The following is a 19666-nucleotide window of genomic DNA, read 5'->3' as shown; positions in this document are numbered from 1 at the left end:
CCAAGCACCTCAAAACAGTTTCTAGGAGCTATCCTAGATACTCAGAAAGGATTGACCTTCCCTTCGGAAGAGAGAATTCGGAATATACTTCTGCAAATTCCGCATTATCAGTCAGGTCAACAGATAACAGTACGCAAAGCTATGCGGTTACTGGGCATGATGGCGTCATGCATTTACCTGGTCCCCCACGCGCGTCTGCGCATGCGTCCCATGCAGGAATGGTTGGCGAAACAGTGGTCTCAGGCAAGTGGTCATTGGGACGATCTAGTGGTCGTTTCGCCAACACTCGTACAGAGCCTACACTGGTGGACAAGAGGGAATCTCGCAAAGGGGAAACCCTTTTACGATCCCGAAGTACAAGCCGTGGTGACTACAGATGCATGCCTGACTGGGTGGGGAGCTCACCATCTCCACCACACAGCTCAGGGTCTCTGGTCTCACTCAGTAGCCAAGAACCACATCAATATGCTAGAGCTTCTGGCAGTATTCCGAGCGCTAAGGGCGTTCGAGCCCCATCTACTGAACTTGTCGGTGCAGATCAGGACGGACAGCACGACAGCCATGTTCTATCTGAACAAGCAAGGGGGGACTCGTTCGCCAAATCTGTCCAAGCTTGCCCAGAAAATATGGATATGGGCACTCAGACGGAACATCTTCCTGTCATCGCAACATGTTCCAGGGGAGCTCAATTCCCTAGCGGATGCTCTAAGCAGAGACTCCCTCCCAGAAGAACACGAATGGGTCCTTCACAGAAACGTAGTAGAAGATCTCTTCTCTCAGTGGGGTTTCCCCACTATAGACCTATTCGCCACAAGCGAAAACAAACAATGCCCAGGATTTGCATCCAGGTTCCCCCAGCCGGACTCCCAAGGGAATGCCCTGTGGATGAACTGGTCAGGGATGTTTGCGTACGCTTTTCCACCAACTCCTCTCATCAGGAAGGTGGTGTACAAGATGAACAAGGAATCGATGACGCTCATCCTAGTTGCTCCCATGTGGGCGAGACAACCATGGTTCCCACACCTACGCAGGATGGCGGTGTGCGAACCCATCAGACTCCCAGCCTGGTACAACCTACTGTCCCAGCAACAGGGTCAAACAGTGCATCAGGAACCCAACTCTATGAACCTAGCAGCATGGCTCCTGAAGTCATAGAGTTTGGACATCTCAAATTACCACAGAGGTGTATGGACATTCTAAAGGAGTCCAGGAAACCAAATACAAGGCACTGTTACTTTGATAAGTGGAAAAGATTCGTTATCTGGTGCCAGAATAAACAAATCAACCCGGTTGATTGCACTCCTTCCAACGTTGTGACATACATGCTCCACCTGCTGGATGCGGGGTTGGTTTTTAACTCGCTGAAAGTACACCTGGCAGCCCTCTCGGCTTACACCACATCCCATAACAAGGTCTCGTGGTGGAAAGTACCAGTGGTTAAAGCCTTCATGGAAGGAGTAAAGAGACTTCACCCTCCTATTTCGAACCCACCGCCAGGATGGGACCTCAACGTGGTGCTAGCTAAGCTCATGGGACCCCCATTCGAACCCATGCATAAAAGTAGTCTCAAACACCTGACTTATAAAACGGCCTTCTTAGTAGCCATTACCTCCATAAGAAGGGTCAGTGAAATTCAGGCTCTGTCAGTGCAGGATCCTTTCTTTACTATCCACAAGGACAAACTGGTTTTACGCACACACCCTAGGTTCTCACCTAAATTCATATCCAAGTTCCATGTAAACCAGTCCATCGAGCTTCCGACTTTCTTCCAGAACCCGCAAAGCTCGGCTGAGGTGAAACTACACACCCTAGATGTGCGTAGGGCGGTCCTATACTATGTAAATAAAACCAGACCGCTAAGGAAAACAGATCAACTGTTTGTCTCCGTAGCTACAGGCAGAGAGGGGGATCGCGTCTCTAAGGGCGCTATCTCGAAGTGGATTATCAACTGTATACAGCTGTGTTACTCTCTTTCTGAAAAGACTCTGCCTTTTACGCCAAGGGCCCACTCTACTAGAGGCATTGGTGCCACTCTGGCTTTCATTGCAAATGTTCCCCTCGACACCATTTGCAAAGCGGCTACTTGGAGCTCTATTCACACTTTTACTCAGCATTACTGCATTGACACTCATTCCAAGACAGATACACAAGTGGGACAAGCGGTTCTAAGACACCTGTTTGCTCATGACCCTTCTCACATCCCACCTCCTTCTTCTGGTACTGCTCGCTAATCTATGCACAGCATGTGATCTAAGCAGATTCCACAAGCCTCAGAAGGGATACATTACTCACCGTAATCGTATTTCTGATGCTTGTATCTGCTTAGATTCACATGCGACCCACCCTTCCTCCCCTCCGAGAGAAGGCGCATGATTGCTTGTAGTCTTACCTTTCTGTCTATCTGCTTGGATTATCTGTACTCACGCTACTCCTCATGCTTCCTCATGTCAGAAAAAATACAATCTGAGGATCCTACACGCGTGAGGGATCTTGGGTACAGTGGACGTCACACTAGGGATAGTATTACTGGCACGCCTGTGTCGACGCCCATTTTCGACTTTCGAAAAACAAACTGTAATACTCCGCAGCTTCCACTAGATGTCGGCCTATGCACAGCATGTGAATCTAAGCAGATACAAGCATCAGAAATACGATTACGGTGAGTAATGTATCCCATATATATATATATATATATATGGTTCAGAGGTTGGTGTGGAACAGATATAAACGTAAACTCCCAGGATAAGGGGTTATATAGACCAAAACTCCCCCTGGGGTTCGATGGTGAATTGTGGACCTTGATGAAATATATAGGTTTCCGTAGGTTAGAGTGGAGGATGCTACACACTGGGAGGTTTTTTATGAAGAGGGTTGGTTGCCCACGTTCGAGCAATGGATGGAAAAAAATGCAATGCATTGGGGATCCTTACTATTGTATGCACAGGTGGTGAAGAAGACAGCAGCTAGGTGGGAGGGGATTCCAGAAGAGCCAAACACAGACTCAGAGCTATATGCTCTATTAACACTAGAATGGAGCATGTGAGCCATCACGCGTTTGTATGGCGGTCTCTGAGAGGGAAAATCGAGGTTAGACATGAAAGTCAAGGGGAAGTGGGAGAGGAATCTAGGGGAGGAATTGGCGTAGTGCCCATTGATTAGGATTTGGGAACAGGTAAAGAAAGTATCTAGAAATGTATGCTTCTGGCTGATCCAATACAACTTTTTGCACAAGGTCTAGATGACCCTATCGAGGTTGCATGCCATGGACTGCATGGCCCCTCACACCTGTCCCAGATGTGGAGAACATTTGTCAGGATTTTGCCACACGGTGTGTGGTTGCACAGTGATGACCGCATTCTTGAGTACGGTGATGTACATTATCAACGGGTTCTTGCGAGGGACGTATTGGTGTACGCCAATGATTTGCTTGCTAGGACTGTTGGCGGGGGAAAAGAAGAGGAACAAGACCAACAGAAAAATGGCCCAGGTTTTATTAATACTTGCCAAACAGCGCATATCGATTTCCTGGAAACCTGTCACGGGACCAGAGGTGCAAGCCTGGGTTAGAGATTTGCAAAGGTTGGGATTTGTGGAGATGGCTATATTGAGAACACAGAGGCAGGAGAGACTGGGGACAGAGATGGACTGGGCACAAATGCTCAATGATTTAGCGTCAACACCGGATCTAAAGCCGCCCTGATCAGGTGAGGAAGGATGTTGAGACGGAAAAATTTACCAAGGTTGAACAGTGGGACTCATGGGAGCCTGAAAAGAGGAGGAGGGAGAATGGAGGGAGGGCAACTGAGGAACATGGTTCGACATTTATGCTGGGATATGCATCGCAAAGTTTTAATAATGCTCTGTTGATTATTGATGGTGAAAGTAATAACGAGGATATGAATGAGATGGAATGGGAAAGGAATGGGGGGAGGGGTTGAACCCGAGACTGGCGAGAAAAGTTAAGCAATACTCGTACTGGCAATTAAGATTTGTAAATGTTAATGACGACATGGTCATGTTATTTGTAATTGTTTTATTGCACCATGAAACTAATAAAAACACATCTTTAAAAAAGGTCTCCAAAGGAATGGAAAGATCTCTCACAGGAGTCTGGAGGATGGGGTAAAACAGAATTTACAAATAGTTTGTCTACACATAACATACATCTACCCCTGAACCCCAATTTGCAAATAGTTGGGGATTGAGGTATGGAAGTCAGTGCGTGCCAAACTGGGGGGGGTGATTGTTGCTGCACACAAGCAGCGTAAGCACCTGTGTGCAGGCTTCCATTTTCTTATGCTTTGCTAGAAATGCTCAGTTTTCCATACCATGGGGAAAGAGATCCTCCAGTTTGTAGGACGTATGTCCCACTACCAGTGCAAGTGTCACTGTGGTGAGTAACGTATACAAACTGTTCTACTGTGACACTATTTCCTTAGGCCTCACAAAAAACCCTAATTAAAAACCTGCAAGTTGTCCAAGTGAGGCATCCAAACACATGGAGGACTTGGCACTGTGCCTAAAAACCACCTGAGAGTCCTGTTGTGTTGTCACTCTAAAACCAAATGGTATTTAATTTTTAAAAAACACTGTGGACCGCTGCCGGACAAAGGATTACTTAAATTATTCTGCACAATAAACAAGGCTTCTTAGTTCCAGCCAGCTCAGCAACTGTTGGCTCACTCCACGACAAAACGTATCCTTTGATCTTTGTCTGCATACAAGACCTACATCTGCAATATAAAGACATGCATCGCAGGCAGACGCTTACAGTTCCTTGATCTCCTTAGATGCATTCAGGTGCTCACAGGGTTAGCCTTTACGTTCAGAAAGAAGGTGAAGACCAGTTTTTATGCATGGCCTTCTTGTGAATTAACACATCACATCTATTGAGTTCATTCCTGAGTTGTGGTTTCTGCAACACAATGAATACTCGCTCTATCCCTCATTCGATCTTGCCATTCCCTTGGTATCTGCACTATCTTGAATAGTGGTTTGTGTATTGCCCTTTCATTTATTCCAATATACCAAACCTCTAGACGCTTAGCTGGGAGGACGTGGCTATAGTACATGTCAGTTTTACTTGCATAACTTTCAGTATTCAACTGATGCTCTGTTCGTGGTTCAGCATACAGCCCAGGATAGACAGTACTTGAAAGAGCTGGTGGTTTAATGATGGACCCCCTCCCCCCATGCCTGCCTTTGAAATAGACATAGTAGAGGGGCTTAGTGGCGAATCCTTCAGCTATTACGACCTTGACTGCAGAACCCCCAAAGCCACTTATTAGGAAGTTAGGCTATTTCAAGCAAGGCAGCCTTTTCACCTATGGCACATCCACACGATTACACACTCACCGCAACCTCCATTAAGAGGAAAATAACTGACTTTTTTCAGGGAGGGGGGAGAAGCATTAGCCGGGGGAGGGGGGATCTGTGTTTACTCTTCACCTGTTCCACATGTCACAGTGGATGAGCTGTGGAGTCAGGGGCTCAGAAAAGGATAAGCCCGAACAGGCCTGAGGAAATCCATGCCTCAAAAGGAACTGGCTCATTACCAATAGAAAGATTTCTCCTCCAATACACGTATTATCAGACACCCCTATGCTATTTATAACTGAGGCCCGGAACAGAATGATAACTCTGTAGACTCATTAGTTTACTCTTGTTCAACGGAGTACACAAATTATCCGGCTACTATGACCGACTAAGCAAGGAACACCTGGGAAGCAGGGGGCTCAACTGTTGGACTTTGGCGTTCGGGCGCATACCTCGACCCAAACTGATAATTCTTCTCTGGCCCAGCAATTAAGACTCACTAGGATGGTAGAGATTCCCCAAGAAGTGTTTTGTATTAGCACAGCCGAGTTAGTTGGGAGACTGGCCCGCCCTCTAGTAGAGTTGCAGGGTTTCAGTTCAATGTGGGGACCAATTGTCCGTTCCTTTGCTCCACCGGTCTTAATTTCAACAGTTTGGATTGGGGCATGAGAATAGTCCACTTTCCTTTAATGCCTGCTCGGACTAGAGATCAGTCACCTGGAAACATTTTGCTTAACCACCCCGCTTCTTTCTTGAATCTGTTTTCCTAGCGGAAGTTAATGTTATGAATCGAAGTACTATTTAAATCATTTGCATGACATCCATTTCCTGAGAATTATTTCTTCTAGAGACACAGCTCGTGTTTGATGATTTGATATAGCAATTTTGGATATTCCCTCTCCCCTAGTACGAAAGTGTCTCTTAACTTGAATAGGTGACTTAACACAAAGGGGCTATGACATCCATCCATTTATGGCTCACGATTCCCAGTCTTTTTTAAGTCAGTCTTGTATACCCCCCTTGGCCTCCCAAACACCTAATCTTCGTCAGTTTTATGTATGGTGGGGAACAATCCCTCTAATAGGGTCTTACTGTCTGACAGGGTTCTCGCACTCTGCCTGAAGATTGGTCATGGGAAGCAGGGTCACTCATGGCAGTCAACCCGGTTTTTACCTCTTGTCTTGGCATGATCGAGGTTTTGCCAATCTCACTCAGGAACGTAGTCCTATTGTCAAGCTTGGTGGTTCTGAGCTGATTTTGTTGCAGAAAAAGGTTTTGTTGAACCATGTGATACTGGATAGATGTTATATCGGTCAACAAAGGGCCCTGAGAATATTGATTGGGTGACTGAGGGGCAGTGCCTTTTAGTGGCGTAAAGTACCTGGTGGGCTTGGAACATACAGACACTGGTTAATCGCACCCCTCCCCCCCTCTGCTAGCGAAACAGATTTAATCAATAGCAGATGGGGATGAATTATTGGTTGTGAATCTCTATTATAATTTTAAGAATGTTCAAAACTTACTCATTGCAGTATATAAATATTTTATTTTTCACTGCGTATTTCTCTGCTTTTGCCATTATCTTTCTTATTACACATGTCTTATGTTTGTTACATGGAATGTTAAAGGGCTGAGTCATAAATGTAGCAAGATTATCTCTGAACTTGCTAAGCAAAAACCTGACGTGTCTCAAGAGACACATTTGAGTTTGGATATCGAAAACCTCAAGATTAGAGCCAGATGGGTCAGTCGTACACTCTTTTCCAATGTTTTAGATAAGAAGGGTGGAGTTTCTATATTGATTAATAAGCATTTAGTTAATGAAGAAAAAGACCATGAAGGCCAATGGATCATTGGGGAAGCAATCATCAACAACTTGCCTGTTACCATTATCAATTTTTATGGCCCCAACACCCCCAAACCCCTTTTTTTGACTCATTTCATTTCAAAGCTCTCGCAGAAGAGTCCAGACTAACTCATTTTTTGTGGTGATATGAACCAGATTCTTGACTTTGCCCTTGACCGTAAATCCTCCTCGGTCAACTCCAAATCCCAAAATAGTTTCCTAAACTTATTACAAAACCTCTACCTAATTGACTCCTGGCACTTCTGTCATGCAGACACAAAAGATTATACGTTCTCTTCCCTTCCCCATCAATCCGTTTCCAGATTAGACTATATTTTTGTTACCTCTACACTAACCTCTACCATTTTAAACTCTGAAATTGGCCCCATAACTATTTCAGATCATGCACCTGTTTCCACCACTCTCAAATGTATACTTATTTCTAAACTTTCTCCAAGATGTAGATTTAATTAGTTTCTTCTTAAAGACAAATCCTTTATCGACAAAACTAAATCTTTCATTGAAGACTTATTCCTCAACCGTCCTGAGCACACTTGAATAAATAACTTTTAAAGCCACCCTTCGCGGATCCATAATACAATTTGTTGCCATTAAAAAAACGGCAATCTAAGAAGAGTATGGTCCCATATAATGATGGAGCACATAACCTAAAATCTCCAAGGGAACTATCAAAAATTCAGACATGATTGGGCAATAACTTTGGAATACTTTCAAAGTGACTATATGGAACAGTGGTGCCCAAGCAAAATAAAGATACTGGAAATGTTCAGATAAATAGATGCAGAGACACTTCGGAGCAGTTACACAGACTATCCCGGTGGGGGAGGGAGGGAGGGTAATGGAGTGGATTACGAGTTTCTGTTGTTGTAAAATCAATAAAAATATTGTTTTTTTTAAAAAAAAAAACGGCAATCTGAACCCTCATAATGCCCTCTTAGCCTCAATCAAACATCTTGAACAATCCTACTATGCAAACCCGGATCCTAATACTATGAAAGTTCTTATGACTAAACTTATTGAATTTAACAAAATGTGCACTGACAGAGCTAGTAACTCCATACTTGGGTTTACAACTAAACTTCACAGTGGATCCAACAAAGCTGGCAGAATGCTAGCCTCTTATCTAAATAAGAAAAATCCCTTATTATCCATATTCTTCCGATGGTAACAGACTAATCAAACCAAAAGAGACACATAATGCCTTTCTCGATTTTTACTCCAACCTATATTCCTCTGATTCCTCTATCAACACTTCTGAAATCTATTCTTTCTTAGAAAAAAATAAAAAAGTCTCTCCAACCCGGGCGACCTCTCTCCCCTTGACACACCTATGTCCCTAGCTGAAATCAAACAAGCCATACTCTACCTCAACCCAATAAAGCCCCTGGCCCGATTGGTTTACCACAGATTTTTACAAAACTCATCGACTCATTGCACCAAAACCTCTAGAATTGTATTCCTACTTTGTTCAAATCGGTCAAAGCCCTGACTCCTTTGGTGAGCCCAAACCCTCTTTAATTAAAAACTACAGACCCATTTCTCTCCTCAGTTCTGATTCAAAGTTTTTTTGCTAAAATCCTTGCAAAACGCCTAGAACTATATCTTCCCAAACGTATACATGTTGACCAATCTGGTTTTAGCCAAGATTGACACGCTTCGTGTCATGACCCATTAGCCCTCCTAGCTCTCGACGCTGAGAAAGCATTTGATCGTGTCTCTTGGTCTTTCATGTTCCATTCTTTAATTTGGCACTGCCTCCCTCCGTGTTTATCAATCTCGTCAAAGTTCTTTACTCTTCTCTTACCACTTGTATTCTTATCAATAATTCACTCTCCTTCTCTTTTGAAATAGAAAGAGGAACTCACCAATGCTGTCGTCTTTCTCCATTAATATTCAATCTTGCTTTAGAACCCCTCCTTCAAAGCATCAGAATGAACACCAGCATCAAAGGTATTTTTATAAATAATATATAAATAAAATTATCTGCTTTTGCAGACGATATCCTACTTAACCTCTCTAACCCAGCCTCCTACCTCCAACCTTTAATAACTACCATTTAACAACGTTTCCGCTGTCTCTGGATACAAATTGAATTTTGATACATTTGAGGTCATGCCTCTCACTAATGCCTGTAACCCTACCAATACCCCTCTTTTTGGCATGTCAGGGCTTCTAATCCCTAAAGATATTCACACTACTATTAATCTCAACACCAACTTTCTAATCGAAAAAGTTACAGAAATGACTTCAAGATGGTCACCTCTTTTCCTATCTTGGTGGGGACGCCTTGATACTATTAAAATGATGATCAGTCCCATTATCCTCTATTCATTTTCCATGATCCCCATTGTAATTCACGCTTCTTTTTACAAAAAACCTGATTCCATTCTTAAATTCCTATGTAATCATAAAGTACCATGCATTGCCATCAATAAATTAAAATGTCCCAAATCTTCAGGGGCGGAGGGTCAAATTCCCTAATTTCCAATTATATCCTAAAGCTTTTGTCCTAAAACAATTATCTTTAAACATTATGTAGCTCACCTTGATAGTGTGCCTCTCTGGATTAATATTGAAGCTAGCTTTATTTCCCCGCTCTCCCTTCCCCACTTCTTTCACTTCATTCCCTTCGCTACACCTAAATTATCTAGAGTAAACTCCCTGTCAATTCTTTCTCTAAAATCAACTCAGGCGACCTCTTTCTCTGGTTCAATAAACAAAATTGCACCAAATCCAATCTCATCACCGTTTACATCAGGCATCAAATTTATCAAACGACGCTGCCACAATTTTGAAGAAATCCCCTTTCCACAGATTTGTTTACAATACAATATCCTTGTTTTGAACCTCCCCTTTCACACATCCCTGATAAATCAATAACTAAATCCCTACCTAAATTGACCCAAAAATCTCCTCCACCTTTTTCTGACTTTTTTTTATTAGTGCCAGCAAACTATATGCGTTCCTAAACAATCCCCCTTCTCCCAACTCATTCAACCTTAGTACTATCAGACAATGGGAAATTGAATGGAACTTTCAACCTACCCTGGACTTTTGGACCAAAATTTGAAAAATGTCATTCTACATCCGTCGCCGCCAATCTTTCCCAAATCTATTTTATTTTTTTTTCAGCGTGCTTTTCTTACTCCCATGCATGTTGCCAAAGTTGTAGATAATTCATCCAATAACTGTTGGTCATGTCATGAACCTAATGCAGATTTTCCTCATTTAATTTTCAAATGTAAACGTATATATGCTTTTTGGACTATGATTTGGTCACACATGCAATTCATCTTTCATTTAGCAGAACCTCTAACGTTCTCTAGCCTTATGATTAGTTCTATTGTTAATCCAACTAGAAGACAAATTGAATCTCCTACTCTGTTTAATCTGTTCATTAGTATTGTTTTTCAAAATGTTACGTATAATTGGAAGAATGCAACTAACCTATCTTCTTGTAACGCTCACCTGATTCCCGCAGAGGCGCCGGTCTTGACTGGGTGAATGCCGTATCTTCAAAGGTGATGTGTAACACACGGTTGGCTCTTTGGGCTGGACCTCTGTGCACTGTATGTCTGACTCTAAGAGTAAGATGTCTGCAGATAGAAAATATGGGATTAATGAACTGGGGTTATTGGGTGCCTCTCTCCTCTTCCCTTTCTCTTCTCCTGTAGAACCCCAAAGGTTAACGCCCTCACCTTAGGTAAGTGAACGCCGAGCTCTCCATCTGCCTCGGGGCAGGGTGCCGTAACCAGTTCCTTCGCTGGATAAGGGTGCAGGCCTCTTGACCTCAGAGGACTGCTGTCCGTCGTTAACTGCACGAACGGTAAGTTCTGGGCACTTCAAATGTCTTAAAAGTCTTTTGTAATGATATCTCTTGTTTTGCAGAGTTCCGGCGATGGCGGGCTGATGCGAGTTGAGGATCGAACCCGCGTGAGGAATAGAAGCGCCTGGAAGCACGTAGGTAAGCGCTTGTAGCCTGCTTCACGATGCGCACTAACTGTCCCTTTTATCTTGCAGGTACAAGTTCGGAGCTTTAGAGAAGCTGAAGGGTGCTGGAATACCCACTGGATTCGGCGTGGGAAGGAGTGATGGCACGTGAGTAATAAAGTTGCCCAATGTCTTTAAACGCACCTTCTTTTGTCTTTCAGATGCGGGATGCAGCGCCGAAGGCCTCCGGAGCGTGCGAAGAGCTGGTAAGCTTTTGTCTTTCAGATGCCGGAATGCAGTGCGAAGACCTCCGGAACATGCGAAGAGTAGGTAAGCCTTTGTCTTTCAGATGCCGGAATGCAGCGCGAGGCGTTGGCGACAGCCGATGGACCAGGTAAGAGATGCGATGCCACTGAAGACCGTAGTGCTAACCTGTTCTTTCTTTGTCTTTACAGGTGCTGCTGAAGACTGGATTCCAGGATGGTAAGCCTTTGTTTCCTTAGGCCCAGGAGCAGAAGACACGATGAGCGTTCTGCTGCAGAGAATGCAGAATAACGCAAAGCAAGATTCATCCATCGGGTGTGGTTTAAATAGCCTCCTGTAGTGCTTAGGTGTCTCCTTCCACAGCCACGCCTAGGTAAGAAAAGAGTTCCTGCTTTCCAGAAGAGTTCCAGTGTTCTGAACCTAGGGAGTGGCTCCTGCCCCACCCAACAGGAAAAGTAGTCCCAAACAGAAGAGGATCAGGGGCTCAACTGGCAGGTAAGTAAGCAGCATGGTCTGCTGCAGGTAAGTCCACCCAAGCATTATGAGCCCGGCGCTTCCAGCGCTGGGACTGGGCATCTTTATGAGCCTGGTGCCACTGGCGCCAGGACAGGGTCCAAAAGGTCCCAATTGGGACTGGCTGGCACTCGGAACCGGGGTTATGGGTCTGCTTCCAAGGGAGTCTGGCAAGTCCTGATCTTTTGGAAGCAGAGATCATGACACTTCTAATACCTGGTCGAATTCTATTTGCTCCACCCATCGGATTCAAAAATGCCTTGCTGCTTCTTTTGACTCAACACTCATGATTAAATATTATCAGCCTTTAATCAATATTATCCCTACAATATCCTTTCCTATCGTCTTCTGTCCTGTATCTTTGTCCGTGTGCTCTGTTTTTTCTTACTTACTAGTTAACATTAAAAGTTAATTTTTTTTTTTTTGTTGCAATTTCTAGTTTCTTACAAACTTTTATTAGTCTTTTTTTTTTTTCAACTTTCTTCCTCAGTCACTTCACTTTTGCAGATTTGAGTCGTCGTTTTTGGCATCTCGTTAGTTCATAATTTGCTCCAAAAAGTTTATAGCTGCACAAGTCAAGTGAACTGAGGTCCCGCTTAAAATTTTCAGCCAAAATTCTTCCATGCAATCCGTTCGGGGAGCGAACTTAAATAGATGGAGAGACCTTATGTCCTTCAGTGAGTGACAATCAGTCAATAGGTGTTTTAGTGATTCCGGGTGGTTTCCACAAAACCTGCATGAAGGATCTTTTACATTGTCGATGTGTCGGAGAAAGCACATTTGTCTGGTTTTATAAATGTTAGTTCTTACTCGCAAAAAGCTGTCTCTGATGACGCGACGGAAAAGTACTCAAGTATTTTGGTAAGCAATCTAATTTGTTCGGTATCATGCTCAGATCTATGGCAGTCTTTAGTTCATTGAGTTTTCCCGTGTTGTCGATCCAGAGCTGACGTCTCAATTTTTTTTTTGCATTTTGGGGTCGTTCTATTAGCATCTCCATATTGACGTTTACAGCTTGCATAATTGATTTAACTTTTTCGGCCCATACTTCTTGTAGGGTGTTTATATTTGAGTTTTTTTGTGGGCTAAACAGTTTAAATGCTGGCTCAACCTTCTCTGACGACATCTTTCGTAGTAAAGTCATTGATTTCCAGATGACAGCTCCATACATCGGTTCAAGTCCCAATTCATAGCGGATTACTGATACTGACAGGTATTTAGGTAGTCTTAACACTCGACGCCAGAATAGACCCTCAAATTTAGACCAGATCTTAAAATCGATGTTCCAGCCTGTCTCTGCACCAAACGTCATAGATGGTATCACCTTTTGTTGGTAGAAGGTTCGTACTGGAAACGGGGAGAATTTTCCAAATTGCGAGTGTATCCTTGCACCTTGTAGGGACAATGTTTTTATTCTTTTTTCGAGTTCGGACACCCAGCTCCGTTCTCTTATTGACATGGAGAATGGAATACCCAAGTATCGAATTGAGGTCACTTCCTCAATCAGGACGTTGTTTAGTTTCCATTTAAAGTTCTTATTTTTATGACCCTCGCCATGACCTAATTTCAGAATTTTTGTTTTGTCAACATTGATTTTTAAGTCGTTGTCCATCATGTAGGTGTTCAATGTATTTAGTAGCCTCTGTAGCCCTATTTGCGTTTTGTCAACTAGGACAAAGTCGTCGGCGTAGATCAAGTAGCTTACAGGGTTGCCGTTTAGCTTGGGAGGAAAGCAGTGAGTTTTTGATAGTGTGTCAGGCACATCTGCAATGTATAGTTTAAAAAGTACCGCTGCTAGCGGACAGCCTTGCTTCACTCCCTTTTTCGTTGGAATGGCTTCAGAAAGAACTCCACTTTCGTTCAACCTTATTCTTACAGATGTGGAGTCATGTAAGGCTTTTATGGGATTCAGTATGTTAGGTGGAGAGTTCCATTTTTCCAGTTTTCCCCAGAGTTTTGCTCGATTGATTCCGTCAAAAGCTTGTTGCATATCTATGAATGCAAAAAACAGTTTTCCCTTACTTCTCAGAGCTTCCAACTTTAGCAGATTAAGTATGGCAAGGTTGTTTTCAGTACCTACTCCCTTTGTAAAACCAGTTTGTCGTATATCATTCAATCCGCAGCGGCAGGCCCAAGCTGAGATTTTTTCTTGTAAGAACGAGGCAAAGACTTTCCCGATGGTATCCAATAACGCGATAGGGCGATAGTTGGCAGGTACATTTCTATTGCCTTTTTTGTAAATCGGGACAATTATAGCCTCCAACCAGGATGATGGAATTGTCCTGGAGGAGGCTATTGTCACGAATAGATCAGCTATAAACTTGGCCCATACCTGAGGATGTTGTTTAAGCATGATGTTCGATATACCATCTGGGCCAGCTGCTCGGGAGTTTTTTAACTTTATTATGGCGCCACTTATGTTCTCCACGGTCTCTACAGTGTCCCAGCGCACATTTTCACCGTTTTTCCCATCCACTAGCGTATTGTCAGTGGATGAGAAGACGTTTCCAAAATGCGCTACCCAGGCCGCCTCGGGTATACCGTTAGCCATAATTACAGCTTGATTTGCCTGGTCCATATTTAAAATCCTCCAAATATCTCTGGTGTTCTGAGATCTTATCAAGGACAGCATCTCCTCGCCGCGTTCTTGGTCACGTTGGAGGGCAAAAGCTATTGTCCAGTTTCGATATAATTGTTTTCGATGTTTAATTTTTGCTACTCTATTGACGCCACTCCCAGCTCGTAATTCCTTCAGATCTTTCCTCAATTTTTTTTTTTCGTTGTTCTGAGATACACTCCATGAGTGTCTATGTTTAGACACTGACGTGTTCTTTCTTGAATAGGAACTGCCCACGGTTAGGAGAATGGTGGGATAGTCGGTAAAGACTGTTGATGCTTCATTTCTTGACTGAAAATCGGCAGTAAGGTACTGTATCTGTTTTAATGACATCCGAAGTCTGTTGCGGCTGGCATTCACCTCTAATTGGGTGCATGCCGTGCCGCTTAGACGTTTACATTGTGGTTGCCAATACATTTTCAACGGAAAATGATCGCTGTTCTTCGTTGGTGTGATCTGCAGATTAGTGATTGTCGGCATCAGGTTGTTTGATACCCAGATGTAATCGAGTGTTTTCTTTAGTCCCATGTTCATCCACGTATTTGCGGTGGAGTATCACCCGGGACATTGCCGTTTAACATGGTGCAATCTCTGGCTTCCATAGCCTCCTGCCATCTTACTCTTTTAGAAGAATCCTTAAGATCTTTATTGCGGCGATGATTGGTGTCCAAGTGGTTTCCATTGAACCAAGATGTATTTAAATCACTGCACACAATTATCCACAGATTGTAAAGATTCCTTAGGTTTGTGTCAATTATTGTTGTTATTGATTGGATAAAAACCCCTGTCGAGATTTTTGCAGGGTTCCAATATACATTGACTAGCAAAAGATGTTGAGATAAATTGGAATCTTTTCTAGGATCGCTGGTTTTTCTTACGAGTAATGTTGACCGTACATGACCATTAGGATTTGATGTATCCGCCACTTCCCAACCTGTTCCTATTTTTATCATTGTCAATAATCCTGAAGAAGGACGACCTCTCGCATTTTTGCTTGCAGGATTTATTAGTATGTGGTAACCGTCTTTTACGGGAAGCTGGCGCATCCAGGTCTCTTGCAAGCATATTATAAAGTTATCCTGGATGTCTACTGGAAATTTGTTGTATAAATGGCCGAATCCTCTGGTATTCCATGAAAAGTTAATTGATCCCATCTTGCTCAACTTGTTTTTGATCACGTGCATTAGTTTTGATACTTGAGACTATATAATTGTTTAGAAATGGTTCAACTGTTATTGTACTATTTGCTTATGCTAATCTAATACAAATTTTTCTAAAAAAAAGAAAAATGGAGCCATGCTTTCTATTCTTTTTCGTTGGTGAAGACTTGGCAAGATGTTTTATTTCCATCAATCGTAAATCAGCTTGTTTTGTTGGGACCTGCTATATAGAACATTATAGCTGAGCCATGTGGATCATGTTTTGCTTCATACAAAACATTGGGTTATGTACTTCTTCCTCCTATCCCCCTCCCTATCACTCTTTATCTAAGTGTGTCTGCTATGTGTAATTTTGTGAAGTTATATTCATGTTCACCATCAAGTACTTTGCGACAATGTATGCTTCTGAAACATTTGCCAACTCATTTACTAGTGTAATAACGCTCATTTGGTTGATTTGTCGGAGTTTGTACATATTTATGAAAGGTTTGTAATTGACTGGTCATAACCTGGATTTTGGATCTGGTAACTAAATCTATCAACTCTAGTAGCTAGGCCATTCGTTATCTTGTCTTTTGGGCCTTGTTATGAAGTATTTTGCGTTCTATTAGCCTACTGTTCATTGGGTTTGTGTTTTAATACGGCCTCTCTGCTTTCTGATTTATAGGAGATGCTGACCTTTAATCCTCACAAGCGGATCTCAGCCTTCGAAGCTGTTCATCACCCATTCCTAATGGACCGGAGTTCAGCCTGTGCCAGAGGTGGCTCCACTGATGTTTCTGGTTCTTGGGCCTCAAACGGAGAATGAGGATGAAGATACGTTGCTCTGCAGAAAGAGGGGAGCTGCACCCTAAACATATACAGATCTGTTACAGTACACGTCGCAAAAGGAGGATCATCATTTTTTTACAACTACCCATGTCTGTTTTTTCTTTTAAAGGACATCTCCACCCCTTCATTACTTGGACACAGATAGTGGGTGAGAAGAGTGGACTCCCCAGTCTGCACTTTGATATTACAAAAACCCCCAAACATAGATTTTGTGTTCCGTTTTCAATTCTAAAAAACACTTCCAAGTGAAAACGGAGCTCAAAGGCTGCCTTCTGCCACACTTGTTCTCACGATCCTCTTGAGATGCAAGGAAAATTACAAGCCTATTTCCAACCCTTTCAATGTTTCCATGTATGTAAATGCTATGGTCAGTGAGGAAAACATTTTGAAACGGTACAAAGAGGTCATATTTTAAGAGGGCAAAACCAGCCACAGACTGGTAAAATGACAGGAGGCGGGCTGGCTTCTCTTGTAGTAACATAAAATAGAAAAATTGAGAAAACAGTACACAAACATGGTGTTTTCTGTAAAATTATTTTTAATTGCAAATACTGCATATACCTTATTTGACTTCAATTGTCATCTAAGCAAAATATATGCCCTATATTTTCTTATTTGTGCTTTCTCTATGCATCAAAATATTGCCACCCAACGATGTTGCATTTCTTTTTGACCTTGAGAATACACTGTCATAGGAAAGTAAATGTATATTGCACAGGCGCCCAAGGACCTAATGTAATCATAGCGAGGTCAAAGATGTCCCTAAAATGTTTTGGTGCCTGAAGTTCACTACCCCGATGTGCTAGGATGTTTGAACCTTCAGGGCCATGATTGGACTAGGATCAGTGTTTCTATTAAAGCGGCCTGGCCTATTAGTTTTGAAGGTGGTTGCTACTGCGATTTCAATTGTTTTTTTTTCTCAATGTAATGGTTTTGAATGGTGCAAACAACTCACAGGATGTCTGAGATCGCAGAATTACAATATAGGATGAGGACAAGCATAGTTTTTAATGCAGTACGTTTCTCTGCATTAAGACTAAAGGGTGACAATTTATCAGTGGATATGTGTTGGCATGCAGAACCAATCCCACCCAATCTGTACTTTAGACTTATAGAGTTGTATAGTTTCAAAGCCCTGTTGGCTAGGGTTTTGACAGATGCGTCATTTCTGTTTGACAGTGTCATACCTTTATCATTGTTTGTTAGCAAAACCAGAGTGGTTTCTTTTCTGTTCCTGCACTTTGGCCCACAGATGGGACTGAATTGAAGGTGAATATGCACTACTTCGAAGCTGGTGTGTAGAAAAGCATTAATTGGCAAGGAAACATTCGGGTTTTGAAGCATTCCCGGGAGGGGATTGTGAGCCTGCCACCCCTTAAGAAAGCCTGCTCACATGTGCTCTCCCATTGGTTTTGTCATTCACACCTGCTCAGATCCCCTGGAGGAAAGTGCAACTTATGTCTCCTTCTCTTCCAGTCCTGCTTCCAGAAAAAAGTTACTCTCAGGTCATGAGTCCTACAAAAGATGGACTTTTGCTTGCCTGTATACCCATCCCCTGTAGCCTGCTGCAGGGAGGAGATGCAGAACAGAAAACCATGAAAAGGCCATAACATTCAGAACACTTTTTTTGTCCTCTTCCAAGGTTACTCTTGCATGTATGTGAAGTTTTTATTTTTTTTCCTTTGCAGTACTGACCAAGATTTCTTGAAAGCTAAATCCAGCCAATTCTTCATTTGGTCTGGAATCCCATAAGATCAGCTATATGTGATCTTTTATCAGCCAGGTTGGACTATACAGTGCCGTCAGTTATCTACATTATGAAGAGCTGGACTTCTAGTACATACAGTAGAGGTTTGCATGCAAACAGCCCGCCACCATTGCCTGTAGAAGTCTGCCTCATTCAGTTCTTGAAAAGTGTACCAAGATCCATGCTTTTGTTGAATGCTGGATTTCTCATGACCGGGTCCAACAGAGCCTCTTTTCCAGAAGTTCTGATGGGAAGAAATAAAAGTTAATAATTCTCAAAACCAAATATTGAGATTGGGCCTGAAGTTCACAAGTATTCTGAAGAGGCAATGTAGCGACAAGCAGAGCTGCATTTTCACATTGCTTTGGATTTTGACATATCGTTGCTGGTAGATTTACCGGCTCTCATAAATTGATGTATTGTATGCAATTTCTTCATTTTATTTTGTTCAGTTGTGTTAAACACAATTTTAGTGTTAACTAGTTCCTCCAGAAGTCCTTTGCTGGCAAAGCAGATGTTAAAGAAAATAAGTGCGAGTGGTGCTTCCTGCTGCATGCTCGTTTGTAAAAGGCTACAGGATTGCCACCCGGCAAATAGTGTCCCTAACTGTCCACAGGGGTCTCAGACTTTCTTTCCTATTGGGTATGGAGCGATAACCTGCCATTGAAAGTGTCTCTTTAGTGTATGTTTTTACTACCGTTTTGTATTGTTTGTTTACAGGACTATTTTTTTAAAATTGTCATCATGCAGTTCATATAAATATATGCACTTGACTGTAACAATCAGTGGGTGGATCAAGCCTGAGTGATAATTGCGTTTCTTAAGGTTCCAATGCTGAGATGGGAAAGCATGGTTGGAAAGTCATTACTATTTCACTACACCTGGTCGCATTATGTGACACTTCATTCCCTTGATAAAGGCTCTTTAAGTGCATATTCCCTGCACATCTCATTATATAGTCAAAGACCAATTTGGGCAGGAGACATTTGTACAGTTAACTATACCGCATGGACAAGATAAGCAACACTATATTGATGGAATCAATCATCTTAATGGTCAAACTACAAACTCTAGTCCCTATACTCCTGTTGCTCACTTCCCTGAGAATTGGCCCAAGTGAGACCAAGTCTCTTCTCTTGAGTCTCGAATGTAGCCTCTCTTGGGAATTTTCAGGGTTCTCACAGTAAACTCCTCAGCCAAATTGTGCCAAATATGGTTCTTCACTTCCATGAACAGTAAGTACCTAATTTATTCACTGCAGGGTCTTGAAGCGGTGTCGCAGCACCTTGGAAAAGCGCTCTATTCGGTGATCCACTGGCTGGCATTGGCTTGCATTCACTGCCTCAATGATTACTATCCGCCATTATAACGCCCTCATTGTGTAGGTTGTTTGGAATCCACCGTCCTTCCTTTCAAATCTA

The 19666-nt window shown here is 42.7% G+C and overlaps 1 protein-coding gene across 3 annotated transcripts in view; it reads left to right on the top strand.

Annotated features, from left to right (window-relative positions):
• Nucleotides 1-19049, top strand: part of CDK4 (cyclin dependent kinase 4) — a 735471-nt gene extending 716422 nt beyond the window's left edge. For all 3 annotated transcript variants that reach the window (XM_069653350.1, XM_069653351.1, XM_069653352.1), the window contains one exon: nucleotides 16335-19049. In XM_069653350.1, the coding sequence (XP_069509451.1) occupies nucleotides 16335-16475 (141 nt within the window). In that variant the 3' untranslated portion in view covers nucleotides 16476-19049. The remainder of the gene's footprint in view (nucleotides 1-16334) is intronic.
• Nucleotides 19050-19666: the final 617 nt, after the last annotated feature.

This window comes from Ambystoma mexicanum, chromosome 3q, assembly GCF_040938575.1.
Source record: "Ambystoma mexicanum isolate Mex_15411 chromosome 3q, UKY_AmexF1_1, whole genome shotgun sequence".
NCBI classification, from domain to species: Eukaryota; Metazoa; Chordata; class Amphibia; order Caudata; family Ambystomatidae; genus Ambystoma; species Ambystoma mexicanum.
This window is presented reverse-complemented; position numbering and strand designations above follow the sequence as displayed.